The sequence below is a fragment of the Hyperoodon ampullatus genome (assembly GCF_949752795.1).
Source record: "Hyperoodon ampullatus genome assembly, chromosome: 4".
NCBI lineage: Eukaryota > Metazoa > Chordata > Mammalia > Artiodactyla > Ziphiidae > Hyperoodon > Hyperoodon ampullatus.
Genome location: NC_136917.1, coordinates 24,875,683 through 24,899,266, shown reverse-complemented (window position 1 = coordinate 24,899,266; position 23,584 = coordinate 24,875,683). Strand labels below are relative to the sequence as shown.

Here is a 23,584-nt window from a genome sequence, read left to right as displayed (position 1 = left end):
GGCGAGGCGGCGCCGGGCAGTGCGGAGCGGAGCCGCCGCCGCCGCCGCCGGCCCGAGCCCGAGGGAGGGGGGGAGGCGGGGGGAGGGCGGGGCGGAGCCGCGAGGGGCGGAGCCGCGGCCGCGGGGGAGGGGAGGGGGCGGGAGCCCCTCCTCTGCCCGCGCACACTCCCGGCGCGCCCCGCACGGGTCCCGCGCCCGGGAAACTGAGGCCGCCGGCTCTGGGACGGCCCAAGGTTACGCGGCTCGAGGCCTCGGAGACCCGATCAAGCGTAGTCCCAGAAGGGGAAACTGAGGCCCGCGAAAAAGAGGGACGCGCCCAAGGTCACCGCCTCCGCGCGCGACCTTGACGAGGGGCCTTCGCCTGGCGCTTCAATTCACCTCTGTCCAGAGGACACAGCGGGCGGTAACCACTGACGCTGGGGCTCGGAGAAGTGGAGCCGCCCCCGTACTAGCCTCCATCCTTTCTATAGGTTTGAGAATTTCCATAATAAAAGGCCACACGAGCACTTGCTTTGTCACTTGAGACCCCGACAAAGACGTGTTGTGTGGGGAGCAGCAAAGCGGGGTCAGGCCAGGAGTCTCCAGGTGCCACCGTGGCCCCCTCTCCCCCACCTCCTGCATATGAGGAAACTGAGGCCGAATTGGGCCAATAGGAAGAGCCACCCAAGGGTGCTGAGGATCCCCACCTTCAAACAAGGCCCTAAAGTACAGTGTGTGTGTGGGGGGGCTCTCCCAAAAGGCTGGTGGGCTTTAAAGTGGGGAAGTGCCCAGGGTCACAGGGGGACCCAGGGTCTGCCACCCCTTCCCACCGGATGCCCACGTGAGCCCCGTTGGGCTACCCCATTTCTCTGCCCCTTGGGCTCAGGCTCCAGCCAGCCCCCACCCCCTAGGCCCCCAGATCTGGGAAGACACTCGAGGCTCTGCTTCTGGGGCTAGAGCCAGGCTGGGGAGTGATTCCTGGCGTCAGGTGACATAGGCCACAAGCCCAGGATTCTTCCCAGCCTCCGCTCCACACCCCAGCTCAACCAGAGCGTCCTGCACAAAGGAGAGACGGGGAGCAGAGATAAGGAAAGGCCTGGAGAAACAGGGAGAGGGGTTGAAGACCACCACTGGCCTCCAGGGACCCTCTGGCCTTCTTAGCACTTTCAGGCCTGACATCATATTGGGTGACTTCACCCACCTGGAGGTCAGGACCATGAGGGTGATGTGACATGTCCCTGCACACAGTAGGTGGGACTCAAGGGCATTGAGTGATGGGCCCATCTGAACAATGGGCAGGCTGAGCCAGGCCATCTCCTGTCCCCATGCAGGCTGTCCTGAGCCCTGGGGGGCCTTCCAGGGGCCACCTCTGCTGTGTCTTCAGTCAGACCCTGCCAGACCCACAGCCAGATGGGTGGACAGGCTGGGCTGCCGTCTGCCGTGAGTCTGTGAGAGAGGCTGGGCAAGCAGCAGAGTTGGCAGTGCCAGGCTGTGGCCCGCCCAGGCAGATGTGTGTTCCAGCTGAAGGGGGATCTTTCATGCTCGCCCTGGGAAGATGTCAGTCCAGGCAGGCCGCCAGAGCCCCAGAGCTCTCGGCTGAGAGCGGGGACGGGGTGGACCAGCAGCCCAGCCCAAGGACCCACCAGGCCTGGAGAAGCAGAATGGCATCCCTCCCCCAGGGACCTGGCCTGGACCTGCAAGTCACAGAGGAGGAGAGGGTCCCAGCCCCTCTCCTGAAGACTCCTCCCCAACACATGGGCTCCACCCTGGGCCAGGCTGCCACCAGCCTCCGTCCCTCCCACCCTGTCTCACCACTTGCCCTGGGCCAGAGCAGTCTTAGCATTCATTCATTCATTCATTCACTAAATACTTATGAGGCACCTGATGGGGGCTGGGATTCAGAAGTGAACCTAACAGGCTGCCCCCAGCCTGGTGGGGTGACAGTCAACACAGCAGATGTGATGTTTAGCAGACATTGTAGTGTCCGTTAGAAGGGGGTGAGCTCAACCTGAGCCGGAACAGGGGATGAGGAGGTGTTGGGGGGATGTCTGAAGTCTCACAGAGTGGGTGGTGTCAGAGCCAGGACCTGAGGGGAGGACGGAGCCCAGAGCGGCCGGCAGGTGTCGTGGCCTGTGCAAAGGTCCTCAGGTAGGAGGGTGCCTGGTTGGTGTGAGGAGAAGGGATACTGAGGACCTGGAGGGTGGGGGTGTAGAAGATGAGGACCCAGAGGTGGTGGGGGTGGGGTGGGCTGGGGACAAGCCTGGGCAAACAGGAATAAAACCCGAAGTCAGTTCACAGTGAGCGGTCTGTTACCCAAAGCTGCTGGACTCCCACTTCCCGTGGAAGGAAGCCCCAGTCCCTCCCCACCCAGTTTGCTCCACCTCTTCCTCCCCAGCGCTGGGCTCTGGGCACAGGGGCCTCCAGCAGGCCCAGCTGGCCTGGCCCGAGGCCTTTGCCCTGCTGTCCCACCCGCAGCTCCCCTCCCCAGCCTCTCAGCACCTCAGCACATGGCCCGTGTTTCCTGCTCAGCTGGGGCAGGTCCAGGTCCAAAGCCCTGGAGCCCACAGTTTGGAGGCCCTCTGAGTGCAAAATAGTTAGAGACCAGGGAGACAAAGCCACGCCAGGGTCTTGGCAGGCCCCGGACCAGGGAGGGGTCTCAGAGTTTAAGCTCCGAGGGCTGCCTGAAAAACTCACGGCCAGACTCGAGCAATACTGACTGTCCCCTCAGCCTTGTGTGGCGGGCCTGAGTGCCCACATGTGCCACTGACTTCGGAAGGGGGATGACATCTCCCAATCTGGGCTGTCTGCATGAGCACCATAGTACCGGGCAGCGCACTGGCGTCCAGCCCCGACTGGAGAGTGACCTTACGTGGGGAGCCCCTCACCCAGGCCTGAGTTTCCTGGCATCTGTGCGATGAGGGTGGGGTCCTCGGCTAACCTTGGATTTCCTTTCCTTGCGGACCTCACTCCCCCTGGGTGGGGTCAGGGACCCGTCCACACCTCTGGCCCATTCCTCCTCACCTCTGCCCCCCTGCTGCCAGGCGAGACCCCTAAATTCCTCTCTTGCTGCCAGCCGCCATGGGACCTTGGGGGTGCCCCTGGTGTGCAACAGACGTGCTCTTCGTCAGGGCCCCCGAGTGGGGGAGGAACGAGCCTGGAGCTTGGGAAGCGCCCCCGATGCCTCCAGTGCAGGCCCCGTCCCCGTCCTCGAAGGGCTCCCAGTCCGGAGGGCGGTGGGCCCAGGGAAGGGGTGGGCAGCCTGTGCCCCAGAAGGAAGGCACGCCCAGCCCTGCCCCTCTGCCTCAGCGACTGGGACCCCGAGACAGACCCCGGCTCCTGAGCCTCCAGGCGTTTGCCAAAGATGATCTCACTGGATCCGGTGACTTCCTGTCCCGCCCCTGGGGAAACTGAGGCAGCTCCAGCGGCTGCAGCCAATAACAGCCCCCAGTGGCACAGGGGGCCGAAGACTGCCAGTGCTCATCAAATGCTCAGTGAGGGAAACATGCAGAGCCGTCTGCCCAGTGGCCCTGTTTGCTGGTCAGGCTTCTCCTAAAAGCACACGTGAGCAGCGTCCCTCTCTGGGGGCCTGGTCCCCTCTCCACACCACATGCCACCCCCTCCTGTCCCCCAAGGCGCTGCCTGTGGACAATCCCACACTTTCTGTCCGGACAAAGAAACCAGCAGTCGTTCCCGAGCCCCAAGTGTGTGAGCGCCATGGGTGCAGCAGGAAGGTGGGCGGAGCCCCAGCTGGGGTGCAGGTGGGGACACACACAGACCCCGAGCAGGGGACACCCTCACGTGCCCTCCAACATCGAGCCCCAGCCTCAGCAGCGTCCCCAGAGAGGAACCAGCCTCGTCACCTCCTGTGCTGGCAGAACCCCCGGACCCATGTACACCATCAGTGCCAACCACGTGACCCAGTGAACAAGAAGGGATGTACATCCTTTGGACCAGAGAAATTTAGATGGTGGGTGCCCAGGACCGAGGACCCAGCGTATCCAGCTGGGGGGCACGCAGGACAGGCAGGGCATCCCAAGACCTCTGTAGACTTCCCGGGCCCCAGTGCCCTCAGGGGTGTGCATGTGGTGCCCTCTGGTGGTGGCTGGAGGGAATGGCTGGCCAGACGCAGCCCCTAGCCCCAGCCCCAGCCCCAGCCCCAGGGCTTCGGGGACCAGCGGCCTCAGTTCCTGTGAACTGGAGGGCACCTCCTCCAGGCTGTGCGGTGCAAAGCCCCCGTAAAGGAACCCCTACTCTCCCCGTGGGCACTCAGGGAAACCAGACCTGCGAGTGACTTTTGTGACACACCTGGTCAGCAGACAGGGGGCAGACTGGTCCACCCCAAACGCCCCCCCGCATCCCGGGGCTGTGGGATTTGCTGGGCAGAGGTCCTCTCCGTCCCACCTCAGAACCCACTGGGCCTCGAACCGGTGGCCAGTGGGCCAAGTCTGTCCATTTTTGAGGCTTTGGTATGTTGGGATTTGTTTTTGCCAACATTGAAAAATGCAGACCTCACTCAAGCCCAGATTTCTGGCTTCTCTGGAGATTTGGGAAGAGCTGGCCCAACACTCTGAGACCCCTGCCTCCCCCGACCAGCAGGTGGCTTGAGACCCTCACCCAGACCTGCAGGTCTGGCAGGGCTCCAGAGGGGGACATGGGGTGACCACAGCCCCGGATGTGGGAAAAGGGTCACCCTGGACAAGCGCTTTCCCCTCTGGCACTGTTTCCCCAGGTGTGCGCAGTGGGAGGCCTAGGTGGTACTTCCCAGAGTCCCAGGGCTCCGCCCCACCTCCTAGGACCTCCTGCTCCACCCCCCCACCCCACCCCCCGCTTCAACCCCACCTATGCTCCCCCATTCGGCCCAGCTACCAGAATGCAGGCTGGGTAAGCAGGCAACCCCCTTCTCCCCCCGGGGGCTGGTGCAGAGCTGCTCCTGGGGTTCTCTGGGCTGCCCCCCACCCCCAGCTAGAGTCCCAAGAGGGGCAGCCGCACCCCCACCCCAGATGTGCCTCGGGACAGACTCCCAGCTCCAGAGTGAGGCCCCAGCTGCTCACCTACCCCTCAGACCACCGAAGGCACCGGGAGCGTTCTGACCAGGACAGCTGGGGGCCTGGCAGCGGTGGCTGATGGCCGCCCATCCCGACCTGGGGGCCCACCAGAAGGCTGCCCTGGTTTTGTCCAGATACCCTTCGAAGGGCAGAAGCAGGCTTAGAAGAACTGGAGAGCCAGTCCTGCTGCAGTGGTCCGTCCACCACTCCCGGCTTTACCTGTCACCCAGCCCCCGTGCACCCTAACCTCATTACGCCTCACCGGCTGAACCCCCCCCCCCGAGCTTTCTTGGTGAGACCCAGGCTCGGTGCAGACAGGAGCCGGGAGAGGATGAGGGGTCAGACTTTATTGGGGAGTAGGAAGGTGGGGTGGGGAGAGAGGCCCATCACAGCGGCTCCTGCTCCGAGAAGAGCAGCAGACACCCTCTTCCTGGGTGTGTGGACAGGGCGGCGGTGAGGGGGATGCCCTCAGGGCGGCCACGTGCTCAGACCTGCAATGACCCGACAGCACTGGCTTCTCACGGCAGGATGCTTGGCGCCGCGGCTCCGTCGTCTGGACCTTCTGCAAAGGGCAGGGACTTGGCTCCAGCCCCACACAGCCGAGCAGTCTCAGGAGGTGGACCTGGGGCGGGAGCCTCAGAAAAAGGGCCATCTGTCCTCCACACCCAGACCAGGAGACCAACAGCCCAGGGGACGCGAGGGGACGGGTGGTGGGGGCGGCAGGGGCCTCACACAAACCTCACGACTCCCCTGGGGGGCTCACGAGATGGTTAAAAAAGAAAAGCAAAGCCCCTAAGGGGCAGAATTCTACACACAGAAAACCCTAGCTTAGTTTTTCTTTAAAAAGGTGAGAAAACATGTGATTTGAATGCACAACGTGGTTTGCTTTTGCCAGGTGGGTTTCTGTAAGAGGAAAGGGCGCGGGGTTGTGCAAATGCTGGGATGGGCGCCTGCAGACTCTTCCTGGTCCTGCGGGGTTTTGGGGGGGAAGGGGCGGGGAGCTTGGACCAGCCTCAGGAGCAGGAGCCCCGCCCTCGGCCCCCCGCCCTCCCCTCCCCCCACGCCCTCCCCTCCCCTCACCTCTCAGCTGGAGTTCCTCTGGCGAACGTTCTTGTCTTTGTCGTTCACGTGGTGCCCGCTGCTCTTCCTGGTGACAGGAGGACCAGACAGCTGACCCTCATGCCTCCCAGCTCTGCCCAGCGACCCGCCCGCCCCCAGCGAGGCAGGGACTTACAGTGGAGCAGAGCCGGCGTCCTCATCTGCGCAGGTGCACGGCCACATGCAAGAGAGGAGGACGGGCTGTCAGTGGCGGTCTGCACACCAGGCCACGCACCGGGCGGCCCCATCCCGCGGGGCGCTGCCCTCAGCTTCCCCGACTGCAATGTGGGGGCCAGCCCGCCCCAGGACACACACCCTCACGTGAGCTGTCTGGGGTCTCAGTGTGAGGGGCACCTGGGGGCCCTGCCTGACCCCCAGCCCTGCCCACGGGCAGACGCCCAGTGGCCCCATCACACAAGGCCAGGGGCTTGCTTGGTGCCACAACCCTGGGCCCAAAGCAGCCTCCACAGGTGGAGACCAAGCCAATGGAGGAGCACTCACAGCAGAGAACGCCTGCTGGCAGCCCAGTGAGGACGAGAGAGGGGCAGGTGAGGCCGTAAGGGCCGACACACCCCCAGCCAGGGAAGGGGGCAGGTGCCCCGGGGAGGCCCTGGGACACGGTGGCCAAGGGGGCTAACCCTCAGGCCCACACTCCCGGACAGTGGCCCCGGCCCCAGGGGTCCCCCCACCAGGAGGGGAGCAGAGGGTGTGTGGGGCCGGCTCACCATCTAGGACCTCGTCCGGCTTCCGCCGCTTCTCGTAGATGAAGATGACGGTGACCAGCACAAGCACCTCGGCCACGATGCCCAGGAAGGGCCAGAGGGCGGCAAAGCGGTTGCGCACGCGCAGCGTGATGACCGCCTGGCCAGCGCCCTCTGAGCTGGTGCCGTTGCAGACATACTTGCCGGGGTCTGAGCTCAGGTCCAGGTCTGGGATATGCAGCTCCGTCCTGGTCTCTGAGGAGACCACGAAGAACTTGTTCTGGGAGCTGTTAGCAATGGCCTGGTCCCCAGAGTCGGTCATCTTGGACCACATCCAGTCGGTGACGGGCGGGAAGGAGTCCGACTTGCAGGCCAGCACCACAGTCTCCCCCTCGGTGGCGTGCTCCGACTTCTTCACCGCCTTGACGCTGGGGGGCCCTGCGGGGAGGAGGGCGGGCTGGAGCCTGACGCCGGGGGCCACGGGGCCGGAGATGGAGCTGCCCTGCCCGCCTCCACCCCAGCCCCTCAGGCCCGGGGCCCCCAGGAGCCCACCGTTCACTTGCAGGTCGGTGCGGCCCGCATGCTCTGGAAGGAAGATGCAGGAGTACTGGCCCGAGCGGTCGTCCGAGTCCACGCTGCAGGCAGACGCCGTGAGCGGGGTGTGAGCCGAGAAGCTTCTGTCCAAACCCTGCCGGGCGGGGGCGGGGGGGTGCCTCCCCAGGGAGGAGGGACCAGGAGGTGCAGGGGCGGCAGGCAGCTTACCCCACACCCACATCCAGGAGCCCTGGGCTTCCAGAGCCGCTCCTCCCCCCAGACAAGGCTCCGCAGTGGCCCCGGCGGTGCTCAGAACCCAGCGAGCCAGGGACCGGGGTCCCCAATGTGCCGGAAGGAGAGACGGGTCTTGGGGGTGGTGAAGTCTGGCAGCCACTGGACCCTCCCTGCATCCCAGGCCTCAGCCGTCTCCAAACCCCCGTCTGAGCCCGTTCCCAACGTCTGTCCAGAGCCAGCCCACCGACTACAACCTCCTTACTCGCTGGTCAGAGGCCCCTGGAGACCAGGCAGGCCCCGCCCTTTCCTGCTAGGGCAGCCTCACTCACTCGTACTCCGTCCTCAGGCCAGGCAGCGCGTCCTCCTTCAGCACCTTGCCCCCCTTCACCCAGCGGTGGCCCACGATCTCGGTGGTGCTGTGATTCAAGGCGCATGTGAGGCGGGTTCTGGAGCCATCAACATCTACGGAAGTCTGGATCGTGCTCCCTGGGCAGCCAAAGAAGAGAAGAGAACGGTGTCGGGGGAGAACCCAAGGAGCCTGCCACTTCTCCCAACCCCAACTCCCCAGAGGGAGAGAAGCCAGGGCTGGTACCCAGACCTCAGAACCGCATGGGGCTCCTGGAAGGCCCTCCCCTCGGGGTCTGGGGCAGGATTCTGCCAGGAATTGTCCTAACTGGCTGGGCCCTGGACGTGGGAACAGCAGCAGCGCCCACCCCGGCCCCAGAACAAGGACCAGGGCAGCGACTGCTGGGTCCAGCCCCGCAGCCCCAAAAGGCCTTTTCGGAAAGTTGAAGTCCATCACCGCCCAGGTCACCACCCCCACTCTGGGTGGTCTTGCATGTTCCCCCTCTATCCCACAACCAAGGCAAGGCCACCGGGGTGGGTGGGACAGGTGTGCTCAGGCCACGGGGGCCAGGGGGCTGCAGCGGCCCCGTCCTGGAGGTGCCTGCTTCTCAGAAGGCCGCATGTGCCCCAAACCTCCATACAAATGACAGTCTGTCCTCCTGCCTGGGACGCTGGGGTGACTCCCAGCAACCCTTCCGCTCAACTTCCAACCAGGCAAGCCTCCCCATTCGTTACGACCTTCTCTTTAGGAACCAAAATGTGAAGCCAGTTAGAACCAGACAGTGAGAAGTGCGCTGACAGCTCTGGAGCCGGGAGACGGGGCTTGAGCTGGGGAGGGCTCCTCTCCAGGGACCGGGGGCAGGAGACCCCAGACCTCTGGGCTTTCAGGGAGGGGGCCAGGACGGCAGAACAGAATGAGGACCCCTTTGCTGGGGGTCAGGCCGCACCTCCAGATGCTGACCTTCAGTGAATGTCCACACCAGAGCCCTATCCCAGGGCTGGGACCAGGTGTCCTGGGGATACTCCTGTCAAACCACCCGGGATCCCGGGGCAGCTGTCCTTGGGGACAGTGGGGACTTTATAAAGCCGGGTCCAAGGCACAGTTGTGTCTACCAGGAAGCACCTGTTTCTCCAGAACATCACCCACACCCACGCACCCGAGGCGACCCTTGGAGAAGGCCACGCTCACAGGACTTGGGCACAGAGGGCGCCGGCCCAGAGCCCTCTGGCATAAAATCAGGTGAAAGCAGAATCCAGGACTGCACTGGAACAGTTCAGCCAGTAGGAAAGCAGCCAGGCCGCGGGGCCCCAATACCCACCGGGCAGGCCGCCACCCCAGACCCCCGCTTCCTCACTGGGCTCACACGGTGACTTCTGACAGCACAACTGTGTGAGCACAGACAAAGCACATGAAGCTGAGCAGAATGATCGCAGGTCACGAGCCCCGGCTGGACATGGCACCAGGAACCCTCCGGCTGATGCCCAATAATCCAAACCAGAGGCAAGATGTCCTGACAGCAGGAGAAGATGGTGTCCGGCCGCACAGGACAGCAGAGCCTGCTCGGGCTCCCCCATCCTCATGGACTCCTTAGCCGCTAAGAAAATTATAGCTCAAATCCCAGGGCAGACTTCACAGCTGGGCAGCTTTCTGGAACGACTGCGGGCAGAGCGCACATCTCCCTGGGCGTCTGAGATCCCGCCTGGGCCTGTGTGTTAGGTCCTGGGTGGGCTGGCCGCACGCAGGGCCCCGCGCCCCGGCTGCATTCCAGTCTGGAGGACGCCAGCCTCCCTCGGGTGGAAGAGGCGGGACCCAAGGCCAGCCTGTGCACAGAACACGTGCAGGGCCTGGCGGGGCCTCTTCCTGAGCCTCCAGTCCTCACCTCCCCGCCTATGGCCACCTGCTGGCTCTTTCTTTAAAAGGGGACAGGACATCTCAGAAGTCCGGGCCAGCAGGGACTGAAGCAAAGGAGGCCCCTCTGCCGCTCCAGGTGCTCCCCGCTCCCAGGGGCACACCCGCAGCAGTGCCCGCATGTGTGCACGGACACGTAGGTGCAGAGACACACGCGGCACATGTGTGCACACCGGCCGTGTAGGAGAGCACACCTGGCTGGCCACAAGGCCCCGGGCACAGGCCGACCTTCACGTCCGCCCACTGGCCGCTCAGGCCTCAGGCCAGGCGGTTACAGGCAGACAGGGGCGTGAGGCTGGACCTCTGCGTCACTTTCACCAAAGGCCTCTGGAAACCCGCATTTCTCCATCAAGATTTCCCAAGACGGCAGAACCAGCAGCTCCGTACAGAGCTGGGAGGTGAGTCAGGGCAGGAAGTGAGGCCAGAGGCGGCGCTTCGCCCAAACAGGGCCTGCCTCTGCACCCTAGAGCCTTGGACAGGGGTGCTCAGGCAGGTCTTACCCAGGCCCCACCCTGCCTCCTGGAGGAGAGAGGAATGCCCGCAGGTCTCCTCCAGGCGGCAGCAGGGCGGAGCCTCAACTCTCAGAGAGGGGCAGAGGTGGGCCCCAGCTCCACCCCTCCCAGGTGTCTGCAGAGGCCAAGGGGCTGGCCAGCCTCGCCCAGGAGAGCCCTCCCTGCCTGAGGCCCCACAGGCCGACACCCCTGTCCTGGCCAGAGGGACACATGCAGCAAGGGAGCCAGCCCATCCGCCCCAGTGACCTGCCACATGCCGGTCACCCATCCTCAACAGGCCAGGTCACTCCAAGGGGGGTGCCGGGTTGTGGCCCCCAGGGCCACCACAGAGACTGCTGCCACAGGGGATGTAACATCTGTGACACTGACAGATCACTGGGACAGGGCCATTAGAAAGAATGCCTCAAAATGCTCCTCAGGGTGCGGTGACGGAAAAAGGGTGAAAAGCCCACCCTCCAGAACCCCCAGCCACGCCCAGTGCCCAGGAGGCCCGGGGCAGCACCCCAAGAACTCACAGGGGCCCCGGCCGTGCACAGGCAGGTCCTCGCAGAGCCCCGGGAACCCGAGAGTGCCTGACCCTCCTTCCCGACCATGTGACCGCAACCCATGTTCTCAAGTAAAGTCACCTTCATCTAAAAACAGCCACCCCTCCTCTGTGCCCACTCGGCAGCCGGGCCGGGCGGGGCGCAGGGCCAGGCAGGCCTCGGGTACACATCCTGGGGGGAGCTCTCGGGACGAGGCGGTGGCCAGGAGAGACCGCCTCTGGGAGGCCAACTCCGGGCTGCTCACCCCTCTAATCCTGCGGGACGGGGGCTCCGGCCCCTCACCCGAGGCTCAGAGAGGGACCCAGCTAGCAAGCCCGTGCCTGCCCACCAGCCCCGCCAGGACCACAGGGCCCTGCACAGCCTGGAGAGCAGGGCTCTCCCAGCAGGAGGACCATCCTGGGGCCTCAGGCGATGGGGGCGCCGAAGACACGTGCTCCAGCAGAGTCCCCTGAGGCAGGTTTCTGGAGAGCCGACCTGGCCAGGAAAGGCAAACACAGCCACGAACTCACTCACCCCAGGCAGAAAAAGGACGGGTGACCCAGACTTTCAGGTCTTTCCCAGAGTCCCTGGGAAAGGTGGAAAGTGAAAAAGGAGAACAAGGCACAGATACAGCCCCAGGGGTATTCAGACTCAGCGTAAATAAACCAGGACCACCCACTGCACACACCCACGTGGTGGGAGTGTGTAAGAGCAACCCCACAGACAAGGGTGATGCATCGGAGCTGTGCCCCCAGCAGAACACCGAGGGCCCTCCTTCCCCGCTGGCTAGCAAGGGCTGCGTCTAAAGGGCTCAAGCTGCCAGGCACTCACCTTGCCTGCTAGGGGCCTTGTCCAGAGGGCGGTGAATAAATGGCCGTTTTGATTAGGAGGCAAAAGAAAGAGGCGAACAGAGATCTAAAAGTAGGTCAGCAGTAAGCCGGTGAAGCTTCTCTAAGGGGCAGCCCCTCCCATGCCCTAGGGCAGCTGCCACCCCCCTCAGAGCCCACCTGCTCCTCCCTCCCTTGGGGGAAGAGCCCCAGACCCTGCTGGTCTGCACTTTGTTCTCTACACGCTGGTCACTATAAATCGTTAACCCAGAACCAAACGGGAAGTCGTACTCCATACAGGAAAAAAAATCTCACTTTCAGGCAAAAGAGAGGCTGCCCTGCTTTCTCCCAGAAAAGCACGCCTTAACCCATTTTGCTGTGAGCATTCTCTAAACCACGTCTGCCCACCCAACAGGCTGCCCCTCCCGTGAGGAGATCCGTTTGAGAGTCTGTAAAAACAGTCCCCCCCCACAGTTCCTGCTCTGAGCCGGAGAGCTCACGGTGACCTTAGAACACCTCCCCTCCCGGCCGGGGCCTCTGTTTCCATCTCTGTAAAAACAGGAGAGTGGACCAGCCTCCACCTTCTTCTGGGCCCCGAAATCAGACAAAAACGAAGGAAGCAGAGTGTATGCCTCCCCACAAGGGTTTAAGTGTTCGGGCGACTCCAGGGACAAGTGCAGAGCCAGAGCGAGACACGGGACCTAAATCCCGGGAAGAAGGACAATCCCTCCGGCCGGAAAGCCGACCCGGCTCAGGGGCCGTCACGTGCCTGGGTGCCCGCGCCCCGTGAGAATAATAGCCCACCTCCTGGATGACAGCCAGGGCCTGGGCGCCCGGGGGCTCCCCTGCGGCCCCCGCCCAAGCACTCCGAGCAGGAAAGTCCCTCCTAAGCTGCCTCGCGCAATTCGGCTTCAGCTCGGAGTCTCCCTCCCCACCCCCCGGGCTGGGTCTCCCTCCACCGGCCGGGTTCTCCTCCCTCTCGCCCGGGCTGGGGTCTCCCCTGGAGCAGAGAGCGGGCCGCCCCCAGCCAGGCCAGACCACCAGCAGGCTTCGCGCCCTCACCCCAAGGTCCTTACCTGCCACGAAGCCGCCCTGAGCGCTCAGCAGCACGAGTCCCAGCACCACGAGCCTCACAGCCGCCATGTCCCGCTGTCCCGCCGTCCCGCCGTCCCCGCGCAACCGCAGCTCGCGGCACTATAAGAACCGGACAGCCGCCGGGCGCGCGCACGCAGGCGGCGTCGCGGGGGGGCGCGCACGGTGAGTCGGCCACCACCTGCGCACGCGCGCGAACGCATGTACGCACGCGCGGACCCGGCTGACTCGCGCTACGGAAGGCGAATGGGCGGCGCCACGTGACCACCCCGGGGGGCCACGCGCTGCGGTCAGGGGCGAGGCTTTGTTGCTAGGAAACGAGGCGGGGCCTGCGAGACCGGGCGGGGGCCAGCTGTCCTTCCTAGTTTGAGTTAAGACCTTAACTTTACGCTCGAAGTGTAAATTTCTCAACTTATGTGTAGTTTGCCATAGTGCAAAAAATTTAAAAAGAATCGAGGGGGGGCTTCCCTGGTGGCTCAGTGGTTGAGAGTCCGCCTGCCGATGCAGGGGACACGGGTTCGTGCCCCGGTCTGGGAAGATCCCACATGCCGCGGAGCGGCTGGGCCCGTGAGCCATGGCTGCTGAGCCTGCGCATCCAGAGCCTAAAAAAAAAAAAAAAAAAAGAATCGAGGGAGGCGATGGGGATCCCTGTGAACAGGTGGGATGTGTCCCCTGGGGTGAGGCTGCCAGATTTAGCAAATAAAAATAGCTGGACAGCAGTTAAGTTTGAGTTTGAGGCAGAGAATGAGTAATTTCTTAGTGTAAGTGTCCCGTGCAGTGTTTGAACACAGTTTTGCAAGGAAAGTATCACCATTTACCTGATTCAAATGTAACTGGCCGTCCTGTATTTGGCTGGAACACCTACAATGAGGTCCCTGTGTTTTACAACAAATACTTCTAAAAAGGACAAAATACTTTCAAACAAAACCAGGGTATGCAGTCTTTGTGACCTTGGACTAGGCAATGGTATCTTACATATGTCACCAAAAGCACAAGCAACAGCAACAAAAAATCAGATAAATTGGAATTCATCAAAATTAAAAACTTTTGTGCTTCAGAGAAGAAAGTGAAAAGACAACCCAAGGAATGGGAGAAAATACTGGTAAATCATGTATCTGATAAGGGACTTGTATCTAGAATATATAAAGAACACTTACAACTCAACTTTTTTTTTAACTCAAGTTAAAAAAAATTTTTTTATTTATTTGGCTCCGGCATGGGGATTTTTGTTGCCGTGCGTGAGGTCTTTGTTGCGGCGTGCAGGATCTTTTTTTTTTTATTGCGGCTTGCGGGATCTTCATTGTCGCATGTGTGCTCTTAGTTGTGGAATGCGAGATCTAGTTCCCTGACCAGGGATGGAACCCGGCCCCCCTGCATTGGGAGCGCAGAGTCTTAACCACTGGACCACCAGGGAAGTCCCTTAACTCAACTCTTAAAAAGGACAAATAACCCAATTAAAAAATGGACAGGGCTTCCCTGGTGGCGCAGTGGTTGAGAGTCCGCCTGCCGATGCAGGGGACACGGGTTCGTGCCCCGGTCTGGGAAGGTCCCACATGCCTTGGAGTGGCTGGGCCCATGAGCCATGGCCGCTGAGCCTGCGCGTCCAGAGCCTGTGCTCCGCAACGGGAGAGGCCACAACAGTGAGAGGCCCAAGTACCGCAAAAACAAACAAACAAACAAAAATGGACAAAGGATCTGAAAACACATTTCTCCAAAGAAGACATGCAAATAACATTAGCACATGAGAAGATGCTCAGGGGAAGGCAGGCAGAAACCACAGTGAGACATCACTTCACACCCACCACGATGGCCCTCATCAGAAGGGCAGAAAATAACAAGAGGAGGAAGTGGAACCCTGGGCAGGACTGGTGAGGAGGTGAAATGGTGCAGCCGCTCCTCAAAACGTTAAACAGAGTGACCACCTGACCCAGCAATGCCAGTCCTAGGTGTGTGCTGCAGAGAACTGAAAACTCACGTCCATACAGAAACTTCCACTGCAATGTTCACAGCAGCACAGCAGCCAAAAAGTGGAACAGCCCGAATGCCCATCAGTGGGTGAATGAATAAAGAAAATGTGGTCCCTCCACACATGGGAACGTCACTCAGCCAGGAAAAGGGGTGAAGCCCTGACCTTGCTACCACGTGGATGGACCCTGAGAACACGATGCTCAGTGAGAGAAGCCAGATACAGAAGGACACACCGTGTGTGATTCCATTGATGGGAAACATCCAAAACAGGCAGATGCACAGGGACAGACAGTGGGTTCGTGGTTGTCGGGCTGGGGAGGGGGAGGGGGGTGACTGCTCATGGCGATGGGGTTGCTTTCTAGGGTGATGAAATGTTCTAAAACTGATCGTGATGCTGACTGCTCAACTCTGTGAAGGTACCAGAACTGTTTACGCTTTCATGGGTGAATTGTATGGTATGTGAATCATCTCAATCAAAAAATGCGGTGCTGTCGATCAGGGGGCACCGCTTTAGATGAGGGGCCAGGTGGCCTCTTGGAGGTGACGACATTGGAGGTGACACGTGTATGAGGCGGGGCAGCAGCCCCTGGAGGGCTGAGCTGTGAGTCTGGGAGCAGCCTGTCAGGGGCAGGGGGAGGCGGCTGGAGGAGGAGCCTGGGCAGAGCCGGCAGAGCCCTTGCCGCGAGGCCAGGGATCCTGGAGGAAAAGGCTAGAAGGGTGTGGCAGAGGGGCCAGGACAGAGGCCTCTCCTCCGCGCTGGCAGGCTCAGCAAGGCTGCACGGAGCGGGGTGGAGAAGGACGTGCGGGAGGAGGGCGGCAAGCGGCCAGCTGGCCTCAAAGCACCTCCGGGCCTGGGCGGATCTCCACGCCCCGTTGGCCCAGAGCCCGGCTGAGGACGGGTCTCGTGGGAGATCGTGGGGCCGCCAGAACACAGTGGTGCCTCCCTGCCCCCTCCCTCCTCAGCTGGGTGCTGGCCCCAGCTGGGTCAGGAGGGTCCCATGTCCCCTTCTGCTTCTAAGAAGAGGCCTTTCAGGATGAGCCCAGGCAAGGGTGGCCAGATTCAGCAAATAAAAACACATAACACCCAGTTACATTTGAATTTCAGATTTGCAAAAAGCACTATTTAGTATAATATATCCCACACACTATCTGCTATATACTTACACTAAAAATGATCTGTTGTCTATCTGAAATTCAGATGTCACTGGTTGTCCTGCAGCCCTGTGTTCCACGGGGCACCTCTGACCCCGCCTGTCGAAAGCAGCCGATCCGGTCACCCTTAACTCTCCTCTTTGCCCCCCTAACTCTCTGTCCTTGTTTGCACCCCGTGCACACCACGTGCTCCTTGCTGGCTGTGCGTGTGGGCAGGGACACGCACAGCCGGCAAGGCCTGGGCTTGAGGGCGCCCCTAATTGGCCGTGGGAGAGCCAGGTTCCTCTGAGGCCTGCGGGTGCCCTGGGAATGGTCCAGAGATCCACAAACAGAAGGACAAGGAAAGCGCCACCCAGCTCTGCTGTTGGCACAGACAGGCCGCCGCTGGCTCTAGCCAGGCAGGAAGAAGGAAGAGCCAAACTCCTCCCTGTGGCCTGGCCCCGCTGACCCTCAGGCCTCAGCGCCCTCACCTCCCCCACGCTTGGCTCCAGCCTTGCTGGCACTGTCCCTGCCCCGAGGCTTTGCCTGTCACCGGGCACGCCTTCCCGGGTCTCCAACTGGCCCTTTCCACCTGGCCCTGGCTGCCCCCGAGCTGTCCTTTCTCCGGGCCTCATATTCAGGACACCAGCCACTGTCCTGTCTCTGGCTGTGTGCTTTGGTTAGTTTGCTTTCTACTTCTTCCTATGAAACGTTTTGAACGCAAAGGTAAGGGGAGAGAAAACATGAGGGTTTAATTCTCTGTCACACCCATCTGTCCATTGCTAAAATGTTCCAACTTAAGGTTTCTGTTTTTAAAATTTTATTTATTTATTTTTGGCTGTGTTGGGTCTTTGTTGCTGCCTGCTGGCTTTCTCTAGTTGTGGCGAGCGAGGGCTACTCTTCCTTGTGGTGCACGCGCTTCTCATTGTGGTGTCTTCTCTTTGTTGCAGAGCACGGGCTTCAGTAGCTGTGGCTCGCGGGCTCTAGAGTGCAGGCTCAGTAGTTGTGGCGCACTGGCTTAGTTGCTCCACGGCACGTGGGATCTTCCCGGACCAGGGCGCCGGCTCGAACCCATGTGCCCTGCATTGGCAGGCGGATTCTTAACCACTGCACCACCAGGGAAGTCCCCAGCTTAAGGTTTTCAGTGCATTTTTCTGAGAGGGTGGAGTTTGAAATCCAGCCCTTCCCCAGGTGGTGACTGGTGTGAGGGTGTGGATTTTTTTTTTTTTTTTTTTTTGCGGTACGCGGGCCTCTCACTGTTGCGGTCTCTCCCGTTGCGGAGCACAGGCTCCGGACCCGCAGGCTCAGCGGCCATGGCTCACGGGCCCAGCCGCTCCGCGGCATGTGGGATCTTCCCGGACCGGGGCATGAACCCGTGTCCCCTGCATCGGCAGGCGGACTCTCAAGCACTGAGCCACCAGGGAAGCCCGAGGGTGTGGATTTTATGCTGAGGAGCCCTGGGAGGGATCCGAGCGAGGGAGGGTCTTAGTCTTCTATCTTCCGTGTGTTGTAGACGGGTCCGGGGCTGGGGGGAGAGGGTCCTGGGCAGGGAAGGTGTGGAACTGGGGGGACAGGATGGTGCAGTGGTTGCTTCCAGACCTGAGAATGGGGCCTTCCTTATTTGGAAAAAACGTCTTTGCAGATGTAACTAAATTAAGGGTCTTGACATGAGCTCATCCTGGATGAGGATGGCCCTGAATCCAATGACCTTATAAGAGACAGATACAGGGACTTCCCTGGTGGTCCAGTGGTGGAGACTCCGCCTTCCAATGCAGGGGGTGTGGGTTTGATCCCTGGTCGGGGCACTAAGATCCCACATGCCTCCGGACCGAAAAACCAAAATGTAAAACAGAAGCAATATAGTAACAAATTCAATAAAGACTTTAAAAATGGTCCATATCAAAAGAAAAATCTTTAAAAAATAAAAATAAAATAAAAAATCGGAGACAGAGGCTGGGGTGATGGGATCACAGGCCCAGGACACCAAGGACTGTGGGCCACACCAGGAGCTGGGAGGGGCGGGAAGGACCCCCCTCCCCCGGGAGTGAGCACAGCCCTGCCCACACCCCGTTTCAGACTTGTGGCCTTCAGAACCGTGAGAATATAATTTCTGCTATGTAAGCAGCCCAGTTTGTGGTGCTCTGCTGCAGCGGCCCCAGGAGATGGTACAGAGGGTTGGGTGGTCGGTTCCTTTAGTGTTGGAGTTGACTGACGTGGCCGGTGGGCCGCCCGGTGGTGGTAGGGTGGGCAGGGCGGACGCCAAGCTGGGAGCCAGGGAAGCTCCCTGCAGGCGGGGGCCCGGGACTCGCCCGCCAGTCCAGCTCCAGCTTCAAGGGCAGACACACCCGGGAGGGATTTACAGAAGCAGCTGCCCTCTGACCTCCTTTGGCTTCTCCTCCTTAACTACTACTCTCCCTGGAAAAGTGACAGGCGGTTCCCCCAAATGAACGTGGCCGGGGGCTGGTGATCTTTCCTAGCGACCAACAAGTCCGATAGGTAAAAGTAGGACAAAACAAAACAAAACAAAGCATCTGAAAGTGAGAGATGATCCAGCCTCCCCTCAGCCTCCCACGCCGAGATGGCAGAGAATTCAGAGATTCTTTCCCTGCACGGTTGTGATGTACAATGTCCTGAACACCTGGGGCACTGCTGTCAACTGGAAACCCTCCCTGGGCCTCGTGGGGGCTGAGCTTTAAGGTGTCCTGGCGTTTCAAGGTTTCCTCACCCTGTTTGCTGATGTCTTTGTCCTGGTGGAACAAGGGGAGGGTTCTTTGTTTCTCAACAGTTTATTTTGAGAAGTCCTCAAACCTACAGAGGCATCCTGGGGACAGCAGCCCCCTGCACCTGGATTCTCAGCCAGGGGCCTTGGCCACGTTTGTGCCCCAACCCCTTCCTCTGTCTCTGTCTCTCTCTGTCTCTGTCCCTCTCCCTCTGTCTCTCCGTCTCTGTCTCTGTGTTTCCCTCTCACATTTTCCAGAACCATTTGCGTGTGAGGACACCACCGCCTTCACCCTGACACGAAGGCTGGGATCCGAAGACCCGTCTGAGGTCTCTCTGTAAATTAATGTTGGATCTTCCCTGCGCTCCAGTCTCCCTGAAGGCCCCAACCTCAGCCCTTATGGCAATTTTTTCCCAGGCCCTGGGGACACCGCATTGAGCTGTCCTGTTGCTTTCCTGGCCCTTATTCCAGGACACAACACAGTTGCTCTGAGCAGCCAGGTGTAGGGTTGGTTTTGGGAAACGCATTCCCTGCAGGGTCCCTCTCCCACCATCCCCCAACCCCCAGCTGGCCAGCTGAAACCGGCAGAGACCAGAGCCCCCACCCAGCCCTGCCACTCAGTCGTGCACTTTGACCCCCTGTGGCGGTGCCCTGGTGCCCTGAGTCCCCCAGCATGTCCTGCTGCCAGTGCCTCACTCTGTCCCTTTAAGGCTCTCAGGTCCCTGCTCACCTGGGCACGGGGTGGGGATCAGCTGGGCGGGAGGCAACAGCTGTGGACGCAGATAAGCTTCCCCCTCCAGGGCGTGGGGCCTCCAAACACCGCCAGGCCTCCACTGATCTCCGTCCAGCTGGAGCCACCCCAGGTCCCTACCGCCGGCCATCCCCCCTCCCAATCAGGGACTTACTGGAGGATGGCACAGATCCCTGAAAACTGCAGCGTCGGGTGGCCCTGCTGGCGGTGTGATGCCGAAATCCTTCCGCAGCTGAACTGCGGGAAGGCGGCGGCCAGAGAGGGCAGCCATGCATTCACAGCAGCCAAGGGCGCCGGGACAGCCCACGTGTCCCTCGACGGATAAATGGACAAATGCCATGTGGTCTCTCCACACTTGGCAACGTCACTCAGCCTGAAAAGGAGGGAAGCCCTGACACTTGCCACCACGTGGACGGACCTTGAGAACACGATGCTCAGTGAGAGAAGCCAGACACAGAAGGACACACAGTGTGTGATTCCATTGATGGGAAACGTCCAGAACAGGCAGGGAATGTGCAAAGTGCCAACCGTGCCAGCTCTGGAGGTGGGGCATACTGCCACTCTCTGCAGGGTCTTCAGCTTTTCTGCAGGCTGCAAGATGCACACAGGAACAGCTGGGGTGCGTCCGGTGGGGTCAGATGCTCAGCCCCCTCCCTTTGCTGGGAGTGCAGTGAGTGCGGGGCTGGCTTTGTGAGGCCCCAAACCTTCAGAGACAAGCCTAGGTCCCTCCGTCGGGGCTCCCCAACCCCGCCTGCTGCCATGGGGGGCTCACCGTCTGTGGGGCATCCCAGGCACCGTGGGGTGTGGAGCGGCCTCCCCGGCCCCATGTTCTCAACACTGGAGCCCCCAAGTCCTAGGGACCACAGACATCCCCAGTTGTGGCCCCGTGTCTCTGGGACAGAATTGCCCCAGGTGAGACCCCCTGGTCTACAGGAGCGTGGAAATGTGAGCCGGGTGCTCGATGGAACACCCCATGGGAATGGTGTGGGTGGCCAGGCGGGAGGACTGTCACACTTGGTGTTGAGGGAAGGACCCGAGCACAGAGCAGCATCCTCGGGGGCGCACAGCAGGCAGGACCCAGCTTGGGGATGGGAACCCAGAGGTGGGAACCTTGCTGGGGAGGAGGCTTGGGGGGCTCCTGCTCTGTCTGTCGACCTAGGCGCTGGTTACACAGGGGTGTTTGCCTGGGGTGTTTGTCAAGCAGCCAGCAACCCTCCAATGCCCAGAGGACGCCGTCCTGAAGATTTAACTCAGGTCTGACCCTCTCTGCCCAGAGTCGGTCAGACCCCCAGGTTACAGGCCAGCCCCACAGGTCTGCCCCCACCCCACACACCCATCCCAAGTCCACCATGTCCCCTGAGCTTCTGACTGACTAGCTATTGGGGTTCCTGCCACCCATCTCCTCGAGTGTGATTAACTTGCTAGAGCAAACAAATGGGACCTGATTAAACTTAAAAGCTTTTGCATAGCAAAGGAAACCATCAACAAAATGAAAAGACAGCCCACAGAATGGGAGAAAATATTTGCAAACGAAGCGACCCACAAGGGATTAATCTCCAAGATATACAATCAGCTCATGTGGCTCAATATAAAACAAACAACCAACCCAATCGAAAAATGGGCAGAAGATCTAAATAGACATTTCTCCAAAGAAGATATACAGATTGCCAACAGGCACATGAAAAAATGATCAACACTGCTAATTATTAGAGAACTGCAAATCAAAACTACGAGGTATCACCTCACACCAGTCAGAATGGCCATCATCAAAAAGTCTATAAATAGTAAATGTTGGAGAGGGTGTGGAGAGAAAGGAACACTCTTGCACTGCTGGTGGGAATGTAAATTGGTGCAGCCACTATGGAGAACAGTATGGAGGCTCCTTAAAAAACTAAAAATAGGGCTTCCCTGGTGGTGCAGTGGTTGAGAGTCCGCCTGCCGATGCAGGGGACGCAGGTTCGTGCCCCGGTCTGGGAAGATCCCACATGCCGCGGAGCGGCTGGGCCCGTGAGCCATGGCCACTGAGCCTGCGCGTCTGGAGCCTGTGCTCCGCAACGGGAGAGGCCACAACAGTGAGAGGCCCACGTACTGCAAAAAAAAAACAAAACAAAACCCAAAAAAAACTGTTCTAAAAAATAAAGTCTATTAAAAAAAAAAGATAAAGAAGCTTTAGCAGTTTGGAAAAGAAAAAAGAGAGAGAAGGTGGGTGGTCTCCGTCCTCCTCCTCCTTTTCATCCTTCCTTCTCTCTGGCTCCGGAATAAAGATGGCAAGGTTTCCTAAAGCATCTTAACACTTTGCAGGAGGCCTGGAACTCAGTCTGTGCTCAGCAGACAAGAAATTCTACTGCCATCACCAAAGGGGAAAAGCCCTTGCCTTCTGATGGGCAAACTCCACTTCTGGGCCCGTAGCCCAGACAAGCGGATATGGGCGGCAGGTGGGGGCCGGGAGCTGTTCCCTGGCCTGGGCTGAGGCAGTGCCAGGCTGGCTGCCTGAGCAGTGGCCTTTCCTGCTTAGAAAACCCTCAGATGAGGACGGAAGGCACCAGAGGCAGTTACTTCCTGGGAAAAAGGTTATCGATGGATGACGTGGGGCACTTTTTTCCCTTGGTGGCTTTTTGTCCTTTTAACTTCTCACCCATGTGCTGTAGTAACTATGCAAAAGCTCCATTCAAGACAAGCCTGTGGGGCTTCCCTGGTGGCGCAGTGGTTGAGAGTCCGCCTGACAATGCAGGCGACACGGGTTCGTGCCCTGGTCCAGGAAGATCCCACATGCCTCAGAGCGGCTGGGCCCGTGAGCCGTGGCCGCTGAGCCTGCGCGTCCGGAGCCTGTGCTCTGCACTGGGAGACGCCACAACAGTGAGAGGCCCGCGTACCGCAAAGAAAAAAAAAAAAAAAAAAAGACAAGCCTGTGAGGGGCTGAGCGATCCTCTGGGGTCAGGGATGTGAATGCTGCAGGGCTTGGGCTGCTCACATCTGTCCTTGCTGTCGGAGCAGCAAATCCTTGAGTGAGATTTGTGCATTCCGCCGTGTAGGAGGGAGAGACAGGGCGCTAAATAAGCCCTGCAATCCCGGCCATGTCCCCACAGGGCAGTGTCTGTCTGCTGTGAGATGCAACAAAGCCAGATGGACGGACGGACGGACGGACAGTGGACCAAGAAGCAGGCACATCACCTGCTCCTGGCAGAACCTGCATGGTGGGCACCTAGGTGTTCAGTGTGCAGTTATTTCAACGTGGCTATGTGTTTGAGGTTTTCATAGTAAAAGTCAAAGATTCTGCTGGAAAACAGCAGTTCCACAAACTGTTCAACAGAGAGTCACCACATGGCCCAGCAAGCTCTCCCTCATCGGTGCACGCCCGGGAGAACTGAAAACATGTCCACACACGCGCCTGTGCACGCATGGCCACAGCAGCCAGGGTGGAAACAGCCCAGGTGTCCACGGACAGGTGAGCAGATACACACACATGTCCCTCCACACCCAGGAACGTCACTCAGTAGCCCCGACACTCGCTACCACGTGGACAGACCTTGAGGACACGATGCTCCGTGAGAGAAGCCAGACACGGACACACAGAGTGTGATTCCATTGATGGGAAACATCCAGAACAGGCAAATCCACAGAGACAGAGAGTGGATTCCTGGTTGTCAGGGGCTGGGGGAGGGGATGGGGTTGCTTTTGAGGTGATGGAATGTTCTAGAACTGGACAGAGGAGCTGGTTGCACAACCCTGGTAATGTACCGAAAACCACTGCATTACACACTTTTCAAAAGGGTGAATTGTATGGCATGTGAATTATATCTCACTAAAGGCGGTACCAAAAGAAAAAAAAGAGGGGGAAGAAGATCCCTGGCTGCTTCCTCAGTGTCTCCCTCTGGCTCCCCAGTGCCCAGCCCACCCCCTGCCAGAGGGAATCTGGCTTCGGAACCCACTGGCCAGCGCTGCCCCCTGCCAGGCGCCCTTGGGGCCCTCGCCAGCTGCTGGGCCGCCTGGGAAGCCTCAAACCTGCAACATCTGTTTTGTAAATAGGGAACCCTCATTCCCCCCGCCCACCCCCCCGCATGAGGCAGAATCCAGGCCGGCTCATGCCATTTCCTTATTACAGTTTATTGGTCCCCTGACACATGCAGGCCCCTGGCCGCCCCTCCCTGCAATCCTGCTGGTGCACAGAAGGGGAGTCGGGCCACCTCTGGAGGGTCGGGTTAGGGAGGTGGGCCG

The 23,584-nt window shown here is 60.2% G+C and overlaps 1 protein-coding gene across 3 annotated transcripts; it reads right to left on the bottom strand.

Moving 5' to 3' along the window:
• Positions 1-5,351: 5,351 nt before the first annotated feature.
• BSG (basigin (Ok blood group)) lies at positions 5,352-12,910 on the bottom strand. 3 transcript variants are annotated; one of them, XM_079703632.1, is made up of 7 exons: positions 12,785-12,910; positions 7,921-8,077; positions 7,376-7,458; positions 6,848-7,261; positions 6,259-6,283; positions 6,105-6,171; positions 5,352-5,993 (listed from the first exon to the last, which is right to left on the bottom strand). In XM_079703632.1, exons 1-6 carry the CDS (start codon positions 12,849-12,851, stop codon positions 6,108-6,110), a joined length of 810 nt encoding a protein of 269 aa, XP_079559758.1. In that variant the 5' UTR covers positions 12,852-12,910; the 3' UTR covers positions 5,352-5,993; positions 6,105-6,107. The 3 variants fall into 3 exon arrangements, with proteins under 3 accessions (XP_079559758.1, XP_079559759.1, XP_079559757.1); XM_079703633.1 differs by having other exon boundaries at positions 5,352-5,659; XM_079703631.1 differs by having other exon boundaries at positions 5,352-5,586.
• Between the last annotated feature and the right edge of the window lie 10,674 nt (positions 12,911-23,584).